Source organism: Sardina pilchardus, chromosome 18 (assembly GCF_963854185.1).
Source record: "Sardina pilchardus chromosome 18, fSarPil1.1, whole genome shotgun sequence".
Lineage (NCBI taxonomy): Eukaryota > Metazoa > Chordata > Actinopteri > Clupeiformes > Clupeidae > Sardina > Sardina pilchardus.
In genome coordinates this window covers 27,248,764-27,263,763 of record NC_085011.1, presented here as the reverse complement: position 1 = coordinate 27,263,763, position 15,000 = coordinate 27,248,764, and the positions used below count along the sequence as shown (strand labels likewise).

The 15,000-nt window shown below is 45.8% G+C and overlaps 1 protein-coding gene across 2 annotated transcripts in view; it reads right to left on the bottom strand.

The window, feature by feature from the left end:
- lrpprc (leucine-rich pentatricopeptide repeat containing) overlaps positions 1-15,000 on the bottom strand; it is a 73,939-nt gene that overhangs the window by 38,459 nt on the left and 20,480 nt on the right. For both annotated transcript variants that reach the window (XM_062519889.1, XM_062519890.1), the window contains exons 14-22: positions 14,416-14,485; positions 12,630-12,657; positions 12,436-12,493; positions 11,367-11,473; positions 9,020-9,097; positions 8,833-8,895; positions 8,564-8,671; positions 8,013-8,143; positions 5,875-5,960 (exon numbers count right to left, since the gene is read on the bottom strand). In XM_062519889.1, coding sequence (XP_062375873.1) covers positions 5,875-5,960; positions 8,013-8,143; positions 8,564-8,671; positions 8,833-8,895; positions 9,020-9,097; positions 11,367-11,473; positions 12,436-12,493; positions 12,630-12,657; positions 14,416-14,485 — 729 coding nt within the window. The remainder of the gene's footprint in view (positions 1-5,874; positions 5,961-8,012; positions 8,144-8,563; positions 8,672-8,832; positions 8,896-9,019; positions 9,098-11,366; positions 11,474-12,435; positions 12,494-12,629; positions 12,658-14,415; positions 14,486-15,000) is intronic.

The window sequence follows — 15,000 nt, the reverse complement described above, 5'->3', positions numbered from 1 at the left end:
GCATCTACCAAGTGTCTTACTTTAAATGAAAAACAAAGGAGCTATAACTGTAGGCCTAATGTTGTGCTGTTGTCGTATGGACACCTTTTTTGTTGTGCGGCTCTTTTGAGTTTTGTGGATTTTTTTTGGCTCTTCATGCTAGACTGGTTGGCCACCCCTGGTTTAGATGAACACTTCTAGCCTACTTTGGAAGAATAGTTTTAGTGTAAGCCTGTATAGCCTGACATGAAATCTATTGTATGGCTCTGAATGGGGGGGAAAATATATACAGTATATAGATTCCACTGCTTGGTTGAATTCCCCATAGTCCTGTGTTCTATAAGGGGTGCATTAACTGTATGTTATTTGCCCACCTATGAAGTAGTTCCAATTTGTTGGCCACATCACACTTGTATATCAATTCACCAAACTCGTTGTGAAGTTTAAATGAACGGTCACGTTGCATCCTAGCTGAAATACAGACATTCAGAACATAGCGACATTGTAGCATATGACGGAGGTGGATTTTAGCTAGTTGAATGGCATGCAAGCTAAGTAAAACAGCGATCTTTCAAAGTTAACGTTCAGCAGAATCCCGGGATATGCACACTTGAGAACGGGAGAGATAGAACGAATGACTGGCTTTTGGCCGTCGCAACCATCCATTTAGAACTACTGTAGTAATGGCAATTTGTCTTGCAAGTTGGGAAATGAGTTGATATGTGCCAGGAACAATTAGTTCTACGTACGACACACTTCTAGCGATTAAAGGTGGCATAGAATGGATGAATTGAGTATTGCACTGTGTTCTCTGATGTTAAAATAGTATATATTCAACTTTGATTTAAAAAAAATAAACTCAATTGCAATTTTACAAGACTAATAAAACTATATATTTAGGCTGGGTATTGAAATGGTCTGTTTGACTAAATGGCACCCTCTTTGGCAACACCAATTGAACTTCAATGGCATTGCGATGACATCATAAGCAGGCTCTTTTCTAATTCACCCATTTTGTCTATTTCTAAGTTCAAGATTTTCATATGAAGGAGGGCACAACCATGATTCATGTTCATGATAGCTCTTTGTTAATGCACAACCTCTCATAATTCATGAAAACCAAGAAAAAAATTATTTCCATTCTATGTCACCTTTAAAACGTTTAAATCATAACCGGAAATGAACACCACGCAAGTGGCAATAGTGGAATAAGCGGGATTATGGACTGCTGTGCGCTGTCCATTATTCCTTATATATACAGTATATATATATATATATATATATATACACACACAGTAGGGATGCAACGGTTTTCAATAATTTATTGAACCGTTCGGTTTGGCCTGTTCGGTTCAATAGACTCACCTAAACCGCAATATTTCGGTATACGCGACATTAAACTTTTTATTTAATACAAGGTTATTGCGCGCGCGTAGCCTGGGAGCGATAGAGAGGAGTGCTTAGGACCCGGGGGATGCGTTTTCTCTGACTGTTCAGCTTGCCTCTCGTCAACCTTGCAACAACCAATCAGAATTTTACTGAATTTCCCAAGAGCCAATAAGCGCGTTGAAATGCAAATGAAGGAGTCATGTGAGAAGAAACAAACTTTACCGGCGGCTGCATGATCATGGCGACATTTGAAGTAGCCCACGAACAAGGCAAAAAGACCGTCAGTAAAAAAAGCACAGTGTGCATTGCAAGCACTGCTTCACAACGATCACCTAATAAAGGTAACACATCCAACATGTCGGTCCACTTGCGCCTTCATCACCCGGCTGTAACCTTAAGTGGAGCAGCACGGAGAGTTAGTTTGCCACCGAAAACCCAACCATCCATTGCTGCAGCCTTTCGACAACAATATTCCTATAATTCCCAAAGACATAACGAATACGACGGCGTATTAGGGCCACGTATATATACTTTGTAAAGACGCAAATTTGCCACTTTAGAAGGTCAAAAATTTGCCACATTATAAAGTCTGTGTGTAACAGTGTAACCGGTGGTTTCTGCCCTGCGTTGATTGCTCGCTAGAGTAGCCTAAGAAAGCGTGACGCCGACACAGCTGAGTGTATTCTCTTTTTGATAGTTTACTGGAAAATATTGTAGGGATGGGAGGAGGTTATAGGAGATGGGGAGGCTGACATGTCATTCCAAACTCGGGTCATTTATTTTCCTGACGTTGTACATGCTAGGCTATGGGCAGCGGGAGGTGTCCACTCGAAAAACAATAAACTCACTGCTAAATCAGTCAATCGCTCGTCCACTCGTCAATCACACAACTCTCTCGCACACACACGCACACACACACACACACACACACACGACAGGAGACACAGGGGAAACAGACACTTGTGAAGTGGCAAATTTGCCACTTTCTTCTCGGAATATTGCCCCCCCCTGACAACAGGTTGCAATAATGTTAATTTCATTGTTCTAATATTTGTAATGCTGCACTGCACTTTTGTCTATGTTTACATTTTTTACGTTCATAAAAGAGGACAGGGCAGGCACTCCCAAATCAAATATCCATTTGAAACTACACATAATACTACCTCACCAATTATTTTGAGAAGATTTTCAGAATTGTTCACTTCTTTTTTGAGGGTGTATAACAGTTAAGTATTTTCTTTAAATGTGTGAAGAACAGTGAGTTTATTAAATAAATAACTACACATTACTTTATGCTGCACTGCACTATGGATAACACTGCCTGTTTATGACAGAAGGCAATGATGGTGTTCTTTTCTTTTAATACATTTTTGTGATTCTGCTTCATCTGTGTCAGGCTATGCATTTAATATTTTCTCTGCAAGTGTAAGTAGAAGCACATTGTTGATTTGAAATAGAAAAGGCAAATATAGCCTCCTGTATGCTAGAGCCAAGATAATATTGATATATTGAAACCGAACCGTTACCGTGGCCCAAAAACCGTGATACAAACCGAACCGTGGCAAAACTGTACCGTTGCATCCCTAACACACAGTATATATAAACACACATGGAGAGGAATGGAAGTTTCTAAGTGACCCCAAACTTTTGAACGGCAGTGTGCTTTTCATTGAGGTTCTACAGGCCAAGTTTCATCTGTGTGTGAGTGTGAGAGAGAGAGAGAGAGAGAGAGAGAGAGAGAGAGAGATCTGTGTGTGTGACTGTGTGTGTGTGTGTGTGTGTGTGTGTGTGTGTGTGTGTACACAAGTCTGTGTTTCTGAATATACAAGCCCAGAACTTTCCGCATCCATGATTCAGCCAGTGCAGCATGTGCAAACTGATGGCAGGATGCTGTAACGCCTCTTCACACAAACACACACATACACACACACTTCGGAATCTGAGGCCATCTCTCCACTCCCTTCATTTCATTGTGTGTGTGTGTGTGTGTGTGTGTGTGTGTGTGTGTGTGCGTGGGTGCGTGCGTGCGTGCGTGCGCGAATGCGCTTGTGTTCATTTCATCTGTGTGTTGTTATGCAAATGAGCTGCAATTTGCCCTCCTGTCAATGGTTTAATGGGGCAAACACAGAATGGACAGACAGAGAGAGGGTGGGAGGGGGGAGAGAGAGAGAGAGAGAGAGAGGAGTGCAGTCGAAAAATAGACGTCAGAATGAGAAAATGTAGATTTTTTTTAAAAGAAAGAAAGAGAGAAAGAAGGACAGAGAGAGAGAGTGTATATTGTGCTGTGGTTCATGCTGGGATGTGAAGAGGAGCTTTGGTGCTCTTTGGAGATGAAAGACTCAAAGGGACAGATCTGATAGACATCAGTCACTGAACTCATCACACACACACACACACACACACACACACACACACACACGTTCTCTCACGATGGGTATGAAAGCAGGGCAAGTTCCATCAGAGAGATCCACACACACACACAAACACACATTCACTTAAGTAGTGGATATGGTTGAAACTCGGTCACCTCAACAGGGGGAAGTTCATTACACTACAAAACTGCTCCACCCCTCTCTCTCTCTCTCTCTCTCTCACACACACACACACACACACACACACACACACGGCAAGGGCTCTTATCCAGCCCTGACTGTCATATCTGACAGAGACCCAAACTAATATCCACACAGACCATTAATCTTCCGGAAAATTCCGCCAAGAAAACCCGCCACGCTGCTCACCTGCTGGAAAAGCCACACGTCTAACCATCTACACTCCATCAACTGGCAAACGAGAGGACGAGTGATGACTGGAGAGAGAGAGAGAAAGAGAGAGAGACAGAGAGAAAGAGAGAGAGAGAGAGAGAGAGAGAGGCTACCATGACAGAAACAGCATGAAGAAGGATGTGCTTTAAAGGGAACTAAAGGGAAGGAAAAGTTAAATCAGACATAGAACATAAAAAAGCACAAAAAATGAAAAAATAAGAAGGAAAAAATGATAACAGAAAAAGTGCAAGTGAGAGAGATAGTGAGAAAAGTGGGGAAAAAACAGAGATGGACAGATCGCTAGAGAGGGAGGGAGAGAGGGAGGAGGAGGGGTGTGTGTGTGTGTGTGTGTGTGTGTGTGTGTGTGGAGCGTTGCGGTGTCCAGGAGTGGTGATCTCCCGACAGCGCTGGCAGGTGGGCTGCCAGCCACAGCATTAGCGGAGTGCCAGGGTTAGCGAGGTGTGCTAATGTGCCTGACAGGCTGCTGACGCCGATGCCGGCACACACTCCCCCCCCCCCCCACCACACACACACACACACACACACAGCCACAGCCTAATGGCTGCAAGGCTCGCCACGTCTCAACGCCAATTCACATGCAAATGTGTGTATGTGTGTGTGTGTGTGTGTGTGTGTGTGTGTGTGTGTGTGTGTGTGTGTGGACGCGTCAGGGAGAGATGTAGCAAGCACTTTGGCCAGACATGATATGCCATTAGTATCAAGGCGGATTTCCGTAATTCTGTTAAAAGTGCAGAGACTCCTGTAATTTCCCTTCCGTCTCGCTCTCTCTCTCTCCACCTCTCTCTCTCTTTCCTTCCTTCCCTCCGTCCTCGCTCCGTGATGGGAGGATGGGAAGGGGGGGTGAGGGAGGAGAGGAGAGTGGCACGCATCGTAAAACAACAAGAGCAGGAGAGAGGGAGAAAAAAAAGGACAAGAAGGAGCGAGCGAGTACACATTTACGCTGTCACGGTGTGCACAAAGCACAAGAGAAACACTTTTATTGTAATTGTGTCTTACAAGCAGAGAAATCCACCGTGGAATTCACATAATGGCTGATTAGGCCAGCCGCCCAGGGAGAACCATCACACACACACACACACACACACACGCTACACACACACACAGACACACGCAGACACACACGCAGACACACACACAGCACTGGCTGGTCTCTAAAGCACTAATTAAAGGCGCTGTGTGCGTGGGGCGTTGAGTGTCGTATGAAACATTTAAGGAGGAGAGAAAGGAGCTCCCACAGATTCACAACTTAACTTGCTGCCCCAGGAGTGATACACTGCTCAGAGCACACACACACACACACACACACACACACACACACACACACACACACACACACACACACACACACACACACACACTCCTGCCCCTGTAGAGGCCTTATGCTTTTAGGACTCAGACACACACACACACACACACACACACACACACTACCCAAAACTAAACCTTTACACAAACACACACATGGCTAAAATCTCAGGAAATGTGGGCCCCCCACACACACACACACACACAAAATCCGCTAATTCTAAATAAACAAAATAGCTTAGTGTGCAAGTCCACTTCAAAAGGAACCATTCAGTTAATGAATCATCACTGAAAACTAAAGCACGAGAAGAAGCGACTGAATCCAGTCAGTGCTTTTGCAGTAAGATTACCTTGAAACCACACACACACACACACACACACACACACACACACACACACACACACACACACTTACCCTCTCGACGGCCATGCTTTGTCAGTGAGCGCAGCAGAGTCATGTACTTGCTGCTATCCAGAACAAATGTGGAGTCCTTCAGAGAGCTACACAGCAGGAGAAACGTGAGAACAAACAAACATGCGGCGTTAGCATTCACTCTTATCTAATATTCATCAGAGCAAGAGGCATTATTTTGGCTAATGTGAACGCAGTCTACCGAACCCCGGTGCAAACCCATGTCCAGACCAGGGTCCACTAGCTAGAAAGGTCTGGGGTACAATTCGTTAGAACTACAGAACTTCTATCTATCTGTTCCAACACTATCTGTTCCACTAAGAAACACTAACACTAAGAAATAAACTGACGTTTTTACAATGTTCTCAAGGGATATTGGTAAATGGAAGCTTGTGTTTATGACATAAACAGACCTGGGTCCACAACCAAAAATGTAATGTGAACAGAGACCAGCAGGGTCTATATTTCTCTACAGCACAATCTATTTTTAGGCGCATGTGTGAGTTAAATGCTGGCACTGTACAGCCCTGAGTACCATTAGTCTGGCGCAGCACAGTTCAAATGACTCCGTACACCTGGATAGTCATCCTGGGGGCGCCAGATCTGGAGAAGCCACTTTGTGATTGGTCCCCGCAAAATTTGTAATGGAAGCGGGAGAGATAAATGTGCAGGTTTCCAGCCTGAGCTTCAGGGAGAAACCCACCTGCTGGCAGATGGGGCCGGGTTTCCGCAGTCTAGGTCATATTGATAAGATGATCATAACATGATTGATCAACTGATGACTGCAGATGGGGCCGGGTTTCCCCAGTCTAGGTCATATTGATAAGATGATCATAACATGATTGATCAATTGATGACTGCATGACCGTGGCTGCCACTGGAGGTGTGAGGCAGCCTCTCTCTCTCTGGTCTTGTTGAAGCCCACAGCTGCAGCACCTTGTGTGCACTGCAACCTATCTCTAGTCGCTTGGGTAAAGGTGGTGTATGCACTGCAACCTATCTCTAGTCGCTTGGGTAAAGGTGGTGTATGCACTGCAACCTATCTCTAGTCGCTTGGGTAAAGGTGGTGTATGCACTGCAACCTATCTCTAGTCGCTTGGGTAAAGGTGGTGTATGCACTGCAACCTATCTCTAGTCGCTTGGGTAAAGGTGGTGTGTGCACTGCAACCTATCTCTAGTCGCTTGGGTAAAGGTGGTGTGTGCACTGCAACCTATCTCTAGTCGCTTGGGTAAAGGTGGTGTATGCACTGCAACCTATCTCTAGTCGCTGGGGTAAAGGTGGTGTATGCACTGCAACCTATGTGTAGTTGCTTGGGTAGCGCTGGTGATAAAAGCATAAAGTAGTGGTTCCGTGTTGGTGATAAAAAGGCATTTTTAGTGACAGAGAGGTCCGGGAAAAGGGCCATTTAATTCCAGTGGATTTCACAGCCTCGTTCATTCCCCAGACCCAGAGGCCTGGTCTCGCATCACCACCGGTTTGCCCTTCTGATACGAGAGAGGAGTTCATGAGGAGATGGGCGGGGGGGGGCTATGCATTATTAATATAAAGCCCCACTGCATGCTGCCCATTAGAAACACTCACACTGTCCAAAGCATTTGCGCTGATTTATAAACTTTCTTTGATTTAAATGCACCACTCGTCGGACCCCCCAACCGCCACCCCACCCTCACGCTGCCCGCCAACTCTGCTGTCACTTGGGGACCGTCTCCAGGTGACAGTATCTCAGATACAGGCGGCAGCCTGAAAGCCTGACCAGGCAGTGGACGCGACGCTCTCCACATTAACGTCTCTCTGCATCCGCTCCGCTCGCCGCGTGTGTGTTAATCTTTAATGACCTGCCGGACAGTCTAATGCAGAGAATGAGGGCCGAGCAGCTTGTGTGTGTGTGTGTGTGTGTGTGTGTGTGTCTTTTTTTGTCTTTGTTATGTCCCATTCTGCTTCCTTGGCTCTAAAGTAGGGTTCAGACCAAAGATTCCCCGACGAGGCGAGCCGCGACGTTCTAAAACCTTGCAGCTGTGATTGAACATGTCGAATGCTCTGCGACGGCTTGCATCTACGTGCAAATTCTAATTCACACCGCTGCAACTCGGTCTCGTCGCGTCGGGAATCTTTGGTGTGAATCGGGCGAAACACAACTCACATCTCTCTCTTCAGGTTCATGGCCTCGTCTAGATTGTCATGGCGACAGCAGAGGTTGATCAGGGCGGCGTATCCCCCCGCGGCCATGTGCTCCTCGTGCTGAGTCTTCAGCTCCAGAGCACGCTCCAGTTTCTGAGCCCAGGGAGAGAGGGAGAGAGGGAGAGAGGGAGAGAGAGGGGGGGGGAGAAAACATGAGGGGATAAAGAGAGAGTAATGAAAGAGAGAAGACAAGAACTTAGTTCAACTGCTCACAGGACTTGAACTGAATGCTGGTCCAGCTATAATCGCTCCAAAAACACAGAGAGACTAACAGACAGAAAAATGAACAAAGAGACCAGAGAGACAGACAGAGACCAGAGAAACAGACAGAGGAATAAGAGAGACAGGCGGAGAGACAGAAACAAAAACAAACAGACAGAGAGACCAGACAGAGGGAGAGAGACCAGACAGAGGGACCTGAGAGACAGCGAGGCAGACAGAGACCAGAGAGACAGACAGAAGGATCAAAGAGACAGACAGCAAGCCCAGAGAGCTAGACGGTCGGGCTCGTACCTCCTCTGTACAGAGTGCCGTGATAAGCTGCTTCAAGACCCTGGAGAAGGGCTGCTCTTCGGCCTTCAGCTCAGCCAGACGGCCCTCCAGCGTAGCGAGCTCCTCAACCTACACACACACACACACACACACACACACACACACACACACGTTTGTATGCCTTATTTGCAGTTTAGCACCCTACACACACACACACCCACACACATGTTTAGCACTGTAACACTCCTAAATTGCTACAGGTCACACACACTAGGGGCAGGGTATCTGACCTTTGAGGCGCTTGTCTCCGTGGAGCTCACAGATCCTTTGTTGTCGACCAGGACTAGGACATCCTGAAGAACAACAACACAAAGCAAAATTATACACTCAGAGGAATCAAAGAGCAGCATAACACACACACGCACACACACACACGCACACTTGAATCAAAGAGCAGCACTAACACACACACAATACCTTGATCAGCTCTGGGACTTGGTAGGAGTCGAGCAGGTTGCGGATGCCCCTGTACACACTCAGAGGGATGGAGATATTCTGAAGAGAGACATTGGAATTAGAACAGAAACTACACACACAGTCCACTACTGACTCACAACAGAAAACACCTGACTATTACTATGACTACTAGCACCACCAGCAGCGCTACTCCAGCGTTCCCACTCCTGTTACTGCTACTAGATCCACTCCTGGCTGTTACTCCAACTGCTTCAGCTCCTGTTACTGCTACTAGATCCACTCCTGGCTGTTACTCCAACTGCTTCAGCTCCTGTTACTAAAATGATTCTACTCCTGAATGTGACTGGTTTGACTGGTTTGACTCCTATTACTGCTACTGGTTCCACTACTGTTATCTGGGTCTACTCCTGTTACTGAATGGTTCCACTCCTGTTACTGCTAAAGGGTCTACTCCTGTTACTGCTACTGGGTCTACTCCTGTTACTGAATGGTTCCACTCCTGTTACTGAATGGTTCCACTCCTGTTACTGAATGGTTCCACTCCTGTTACTAGATGGTTCTACTGTTGCTGCTACTTGGACTCCTATTTGTACACCTTCTCACTCCTCCAAGTCCTCCTCTTACACCCACTCCTGCCATTTCTCCTCCTTCAGTATCTACCCTACAACTCTTCCTGCCATTTCTCCTCCTTCAGTATCTACCTCTACAACTCTTCCTGCCATTTCTCCTCCTTCAGTATCTACCTCTACAACTCTTCCTGCCATTTCTTCTCCTTCAGTATCTACCCTACAACTCTTCCTGCCATTTCTCGTCCTTCAGTATCTCCCCTACAACTCTTCCTGCCATTTCTCCTCCTTCAGTATCTACCTATACAACTCTTCCTGCCATTTCTTCTCCTTCAGTATCTACAGTACAGGCCAAAAGTTTGGACACACCTTCTCATTCAATGAGTTTTCTTTATTTCCATACTATATGACTATGAAAATTGTAGATTCATACCGAAGGCATTAGAATTATGAATTAACACATGTGAAATTATATACTTGACAAAAAAGTGTGAAACAACTGAAAATATGTCTTATATTTCAGGTTCTTCAAAGTAGCCACCTTTTGCTTTTAATACTGCTTCGCACACTCTTGGCATTCTCTTGATGAGCTTCAAGAGGTCACCTGAAATGGTCTTCCAACAGTCTTGAAGGAGTTCCAGAGATGCTTAGCACTTGTTGGCCCTTTTGCCTTCACTCTGCGGTCCACACGGTGGTTGGAACCAAAGATCTCAGATTTGGACTCATCAGACCAAAGCACAGATTTCCACTGGTCTAATGTCCATTCCTTGCGTTCTTTAGCCCAAACAAGTCTCTTCTGCTTGTTGCCTGTCCTTAGCAGTGGTTTCCTAGCAGCTATTCTACCATGAAGGCCTGATTCAGGCAGTCTCGTCTTAACAGTTGTTCTAGAGATGTGTCTGCTGCTAGAACTGTATGGCATTGGCCTGGTCTCTAATCTGAGCTTCTGTTAACTTGCGATTTCTGAGGCTGGTGGCTACAGTTTCATTGTAGCGCTTGATGGTTTTTGCGACTGCACTTTGGGACACTTGCAAAGTTTTCCCAATTTTTCGGACTGACTGATCTTCATTTCTTAGTAAGTAATGATGGCCACTCGTTTTTCTTTACTTAGCTGCTTTTTTCTTGCCATAATACAAATTCTAACAGTCTATTCTGTAGGACTATCAGCTGTGTATCACCCCTGACTTCTGCACAACACAACTGATTCCCAACCCCATTTATAAGGCAAGAAATCCCACTTATTAAACCTGACAGGGCACACATGTGAAGTGAAAACCATTTCAGGTGACTACCTCTTGAAGCTCATCAAGAGAATGCAGAGTGTGTGCAAGGCAGCAATCAGAGCAAAGGTGACTACTTTGAAGAAACTAGAATATAAGGCATATTTTCAGTTGTTTTACACTTTTTTGTTAAGTACATATTTCCACATGTGTTAATTCATAGTTTTGATGCCTTCATTGTAGGTCTACAATGTCAATAGTCATGAAAAGAAAGGAAACTCATTGAATGAGAAGGTGTGTCCAAACTTTTGGCCTGTACTGTACCTCTACAACTCTTCCTGGCATTTCTCCTCCTCCTGCTATTAATACCAACACTGGTAGAAAAGAAATAGAGACCGCAAAAAATGGCAAATTAAATGTTATGTCAAAGGTGTGCAAATGTGATGTGCATTTCTGTTGTTTGTCTGTGACAAATGAGTGTGTGTGTGTGTGTGTGTGTGTGTGTGTGTGTGTGTGTGTGTGTGTGTGTGTGTGTGTGGGTGTGTGTGTGTGTGTTTTGCTGACCAGGCTCTTCAGCTGGATGAAATACTGCCGCAGTATGCCCTCTTTGGCCTGCACCTCTGAAGAGCTCATGGCGTCAATCAGGTTATACAGTAAGTAGGCCACGTATTCTACCGGGACAAAGAGAGAATGTGTTACACACACAGAATCTAACATGCGCACGCCGACACTCTCAGACGCACAACATGTCTCACATGGATGGACAGACACATAACATCTTAGACATACGCATAAGCATGTGCGCACGCACACACACACACACGCACACGCACACGCACACGCACACACTTTGTCCTTTTGAGAAAAATCTGACAGCTCAACAAAACAGAAGTGTTTGACAACTTGAAAGAAAAGGCAAAAGAAGATGATGTGTGTATACATAAATGTGTGTGTGTGTGTGTGTGTGTGTGTGTGTGTGTGTGTGTGTGTGTGTGTGTGTGTGTGTGTGTGTGTGTGTGTGTGTGTGTGTTTCCGCTGAGTTGTCAGCTCTCTGCTCTTGACTGAAGTGTGTGATAATGTGTGTGTGGCGGCTGACGGGCTCGCTCACACACACAGCAGGTAGCGTGCTTATGCAGAGTGACAAGGAGACGGGCTCCATCACCCCCAACTGCCAACACAGCAGTGTGGCCACACTGAGCCAAGCTCTTACACACACAGACACACACACACACACACACACACACACTGTTTACTCAGCGCTGGGTCAGCAGACCACCGGGCTTGCTTTCATGTGCTTTTACTCTCACAAACAGACACAGACACACACACACACACACACTGATCTGGCCAGATCAGACAGAATGGAAAAAAACAATCCTAATACTCAGTGAATATGACAGGCCTGACTTTGTCTTAGAGGACACATGCCCATACCAGCACGAAAACCAAACACGCACACACACACACACACACAACACAGTTTGATAATGATTATTTAATTCCAATCCCGAGAGAGTCTGAAGAGGGGTAAAATGGCAGGAAAGAGACTGATGAAAAACACTGAAGCACACACACACACACACACACACACACACACTCTTTCTCTCTCTCTCTCTCTCAAACCTGCACTAACCTTTAGGATCTTGGGGAGGAGAGCAGAACCTCTTATCCTGATACACCAGCTCAGTGACCTACAATGAAGGACAGAGGATCAACAAATATATCTAAGCCTCCACACACACACACACACACACACACACACACACACTCACACACACTCACACACACACCAGAGATCATAACAGAGTTGAACTCCGTTCTGCTCACCTTTGCCATGCTCTCCACATCATCTGACCTGTAGGGGGCAGCAGAGGATAAGAGAAGATGGTCAGATCAGCACACACACACACACATAAAGCAAAACAGACATACATATTACACAAACAGACATACATACACAAACACAAACAAACTGCATGCTTCCCACAGAAAGACAAGACATATACACACACATACAGTACACACACACACACACTACATACAATCACACAATATAAATAAGATGACTGACTTATACAACAGTACCACACATAATGAATGGAGTGGGACAGATGTGCGCACACACACACACAAACACACACAGTCTCTCAAAATGCCTTTCACTTCACTGATGAAAGCATAGACACAAAAGGTCCAGCCACAGTAACAACTCAATAAGAGATACACAAAAAAAACAACAACCACAACAACACACACACACAAAAATATACACAATGTTACACATTGTCCCTCACACATATTAAGTGTATTCAACAGTGACACAGAATGACACTCTTCGCCCCGTCAGCTGTTCTGGGGCATAGAAGAGAGAGAGAGAGAGTGTGTGTGTGTGTGTGTGTGTGTGTGTGTGTGTGTGTGTGTGTGTGTGTGTGGAGGTGGGGAGCAGTTCCTCCTTAATGATTAAATTATCCCCCGACCTTGGTTGTGACGGGAGCAGGCCATCGCCGTGGTGACAAGGCTCTTACAGTGACAACCCCAATTACCGTCCTGACACACCGTGGCCTGAGACAACACCGCCATCATTCATACACACACACACACACCGCAGCCGGAGACAACACCGCCATCATACACACACGCACACTGCAGCCTGAGACAACACCGCCATCACACACACACACAGCAGTCTGGGACAACCTCGCCATCATCATACACACACACACACACACACACACACACACACACAGCGGCCTGAGACAACACCGCCATCACACACACACACTGCGGCCTGAGACAACACCGCCATCACACACACACACACAGCGGTCTGGGACAACAACGCCATCATACACACACGCAGGTCATGGCCAGAGACAACGCCGCCATCATACACACACACACACACCGCGGCCTGAGACAACCCCGCCATCATCATATACACAAACACACATGCACACACTGCGGCCTGAGACAACATCGCCATCATACATACACACACTGCGGCCACGTGTGTGTGTGTGTGCACTGAATGCAATAGAGGTTAACTCATACACATATCTAACATTTCCCCATCAAAATATGTTTGTGTGTGAGAGGAAACGGATGAGAAAAGGATGTATAGGATGCACACATTATCAGGGTGATGCACTGGGGGGGAGGGCCTCTGGGAAGACTACACTCATCTGCATCAGACTCCCTCTAGCGCGCACACACACACACACACACACACACACACACACACACACACACACACACACACACACACACACACACACACACACACACACACACACACACACACACACACACACACACACACACACACACACACACACACACACACACACACACAGCTTAGAGCAGTGCTCTAGTTGAGAACGTTCCCCCAATGTTGTGTTTATTCAGAGGTGAGAAAATTGCAGAGATGGCTCACAACAAACATATGGACAGACTCACAAATTACTAGACACACACACACACACACATGTACAGACAAACAGAATACTGGGAACACAAATGTCCACACTAAAATAAACAAAAAGGCATATGTAAATACAGGTACGCAAACACAAACACACAAATCCAGAATCACACACACACACTGAGAACATACCTTCTGAAGGAAGAGATGAGAGCCGATCTGAAAGCATTCAGGTCAACAGATGGGAATGTAGGAGAGGACACTGAAATGAGACAAGGAGAGAGAGAGAGAGAGAGAGAGAGAGAGAGAGAGAGAGAGAGAGAGAGAGAGAGGGAGAGAGAGGGAGAGATAGCAGGAGAGAGAGAAAGAAAGAAAGAGGTAGAGGGATAGAATGATAGAGAGAGAGAAAGCGATTTTAAAATCATATTGTCACACAATAACAATGTAGCAGGTTTATAGAGTGTCTGTTCTTTTATCTATATACTCAATCAATTTTTTCTGTGACTTTTTAAGTCTTCCTTCAGCAGTAAAACACGGATCCCACAAACACACACTTTGTATGCTGAGCCGTGTGTGTGTGTGTGTGTGTGTGTGTGTGTGTGTGTGTGTGTGTGTGTGATGTGAACACACACACACACCACCTCTGATCGCTGGTCTACGTCCTGCATGTCTGAGAGACTCAGACATGACTCCCAGTGACACTAACAGGAGAGTGGATAAACAGACAGAAAGAGAGATGGAGGGAGAGAGGGAGAGAGGGATAGAGGGAGAGAGTTA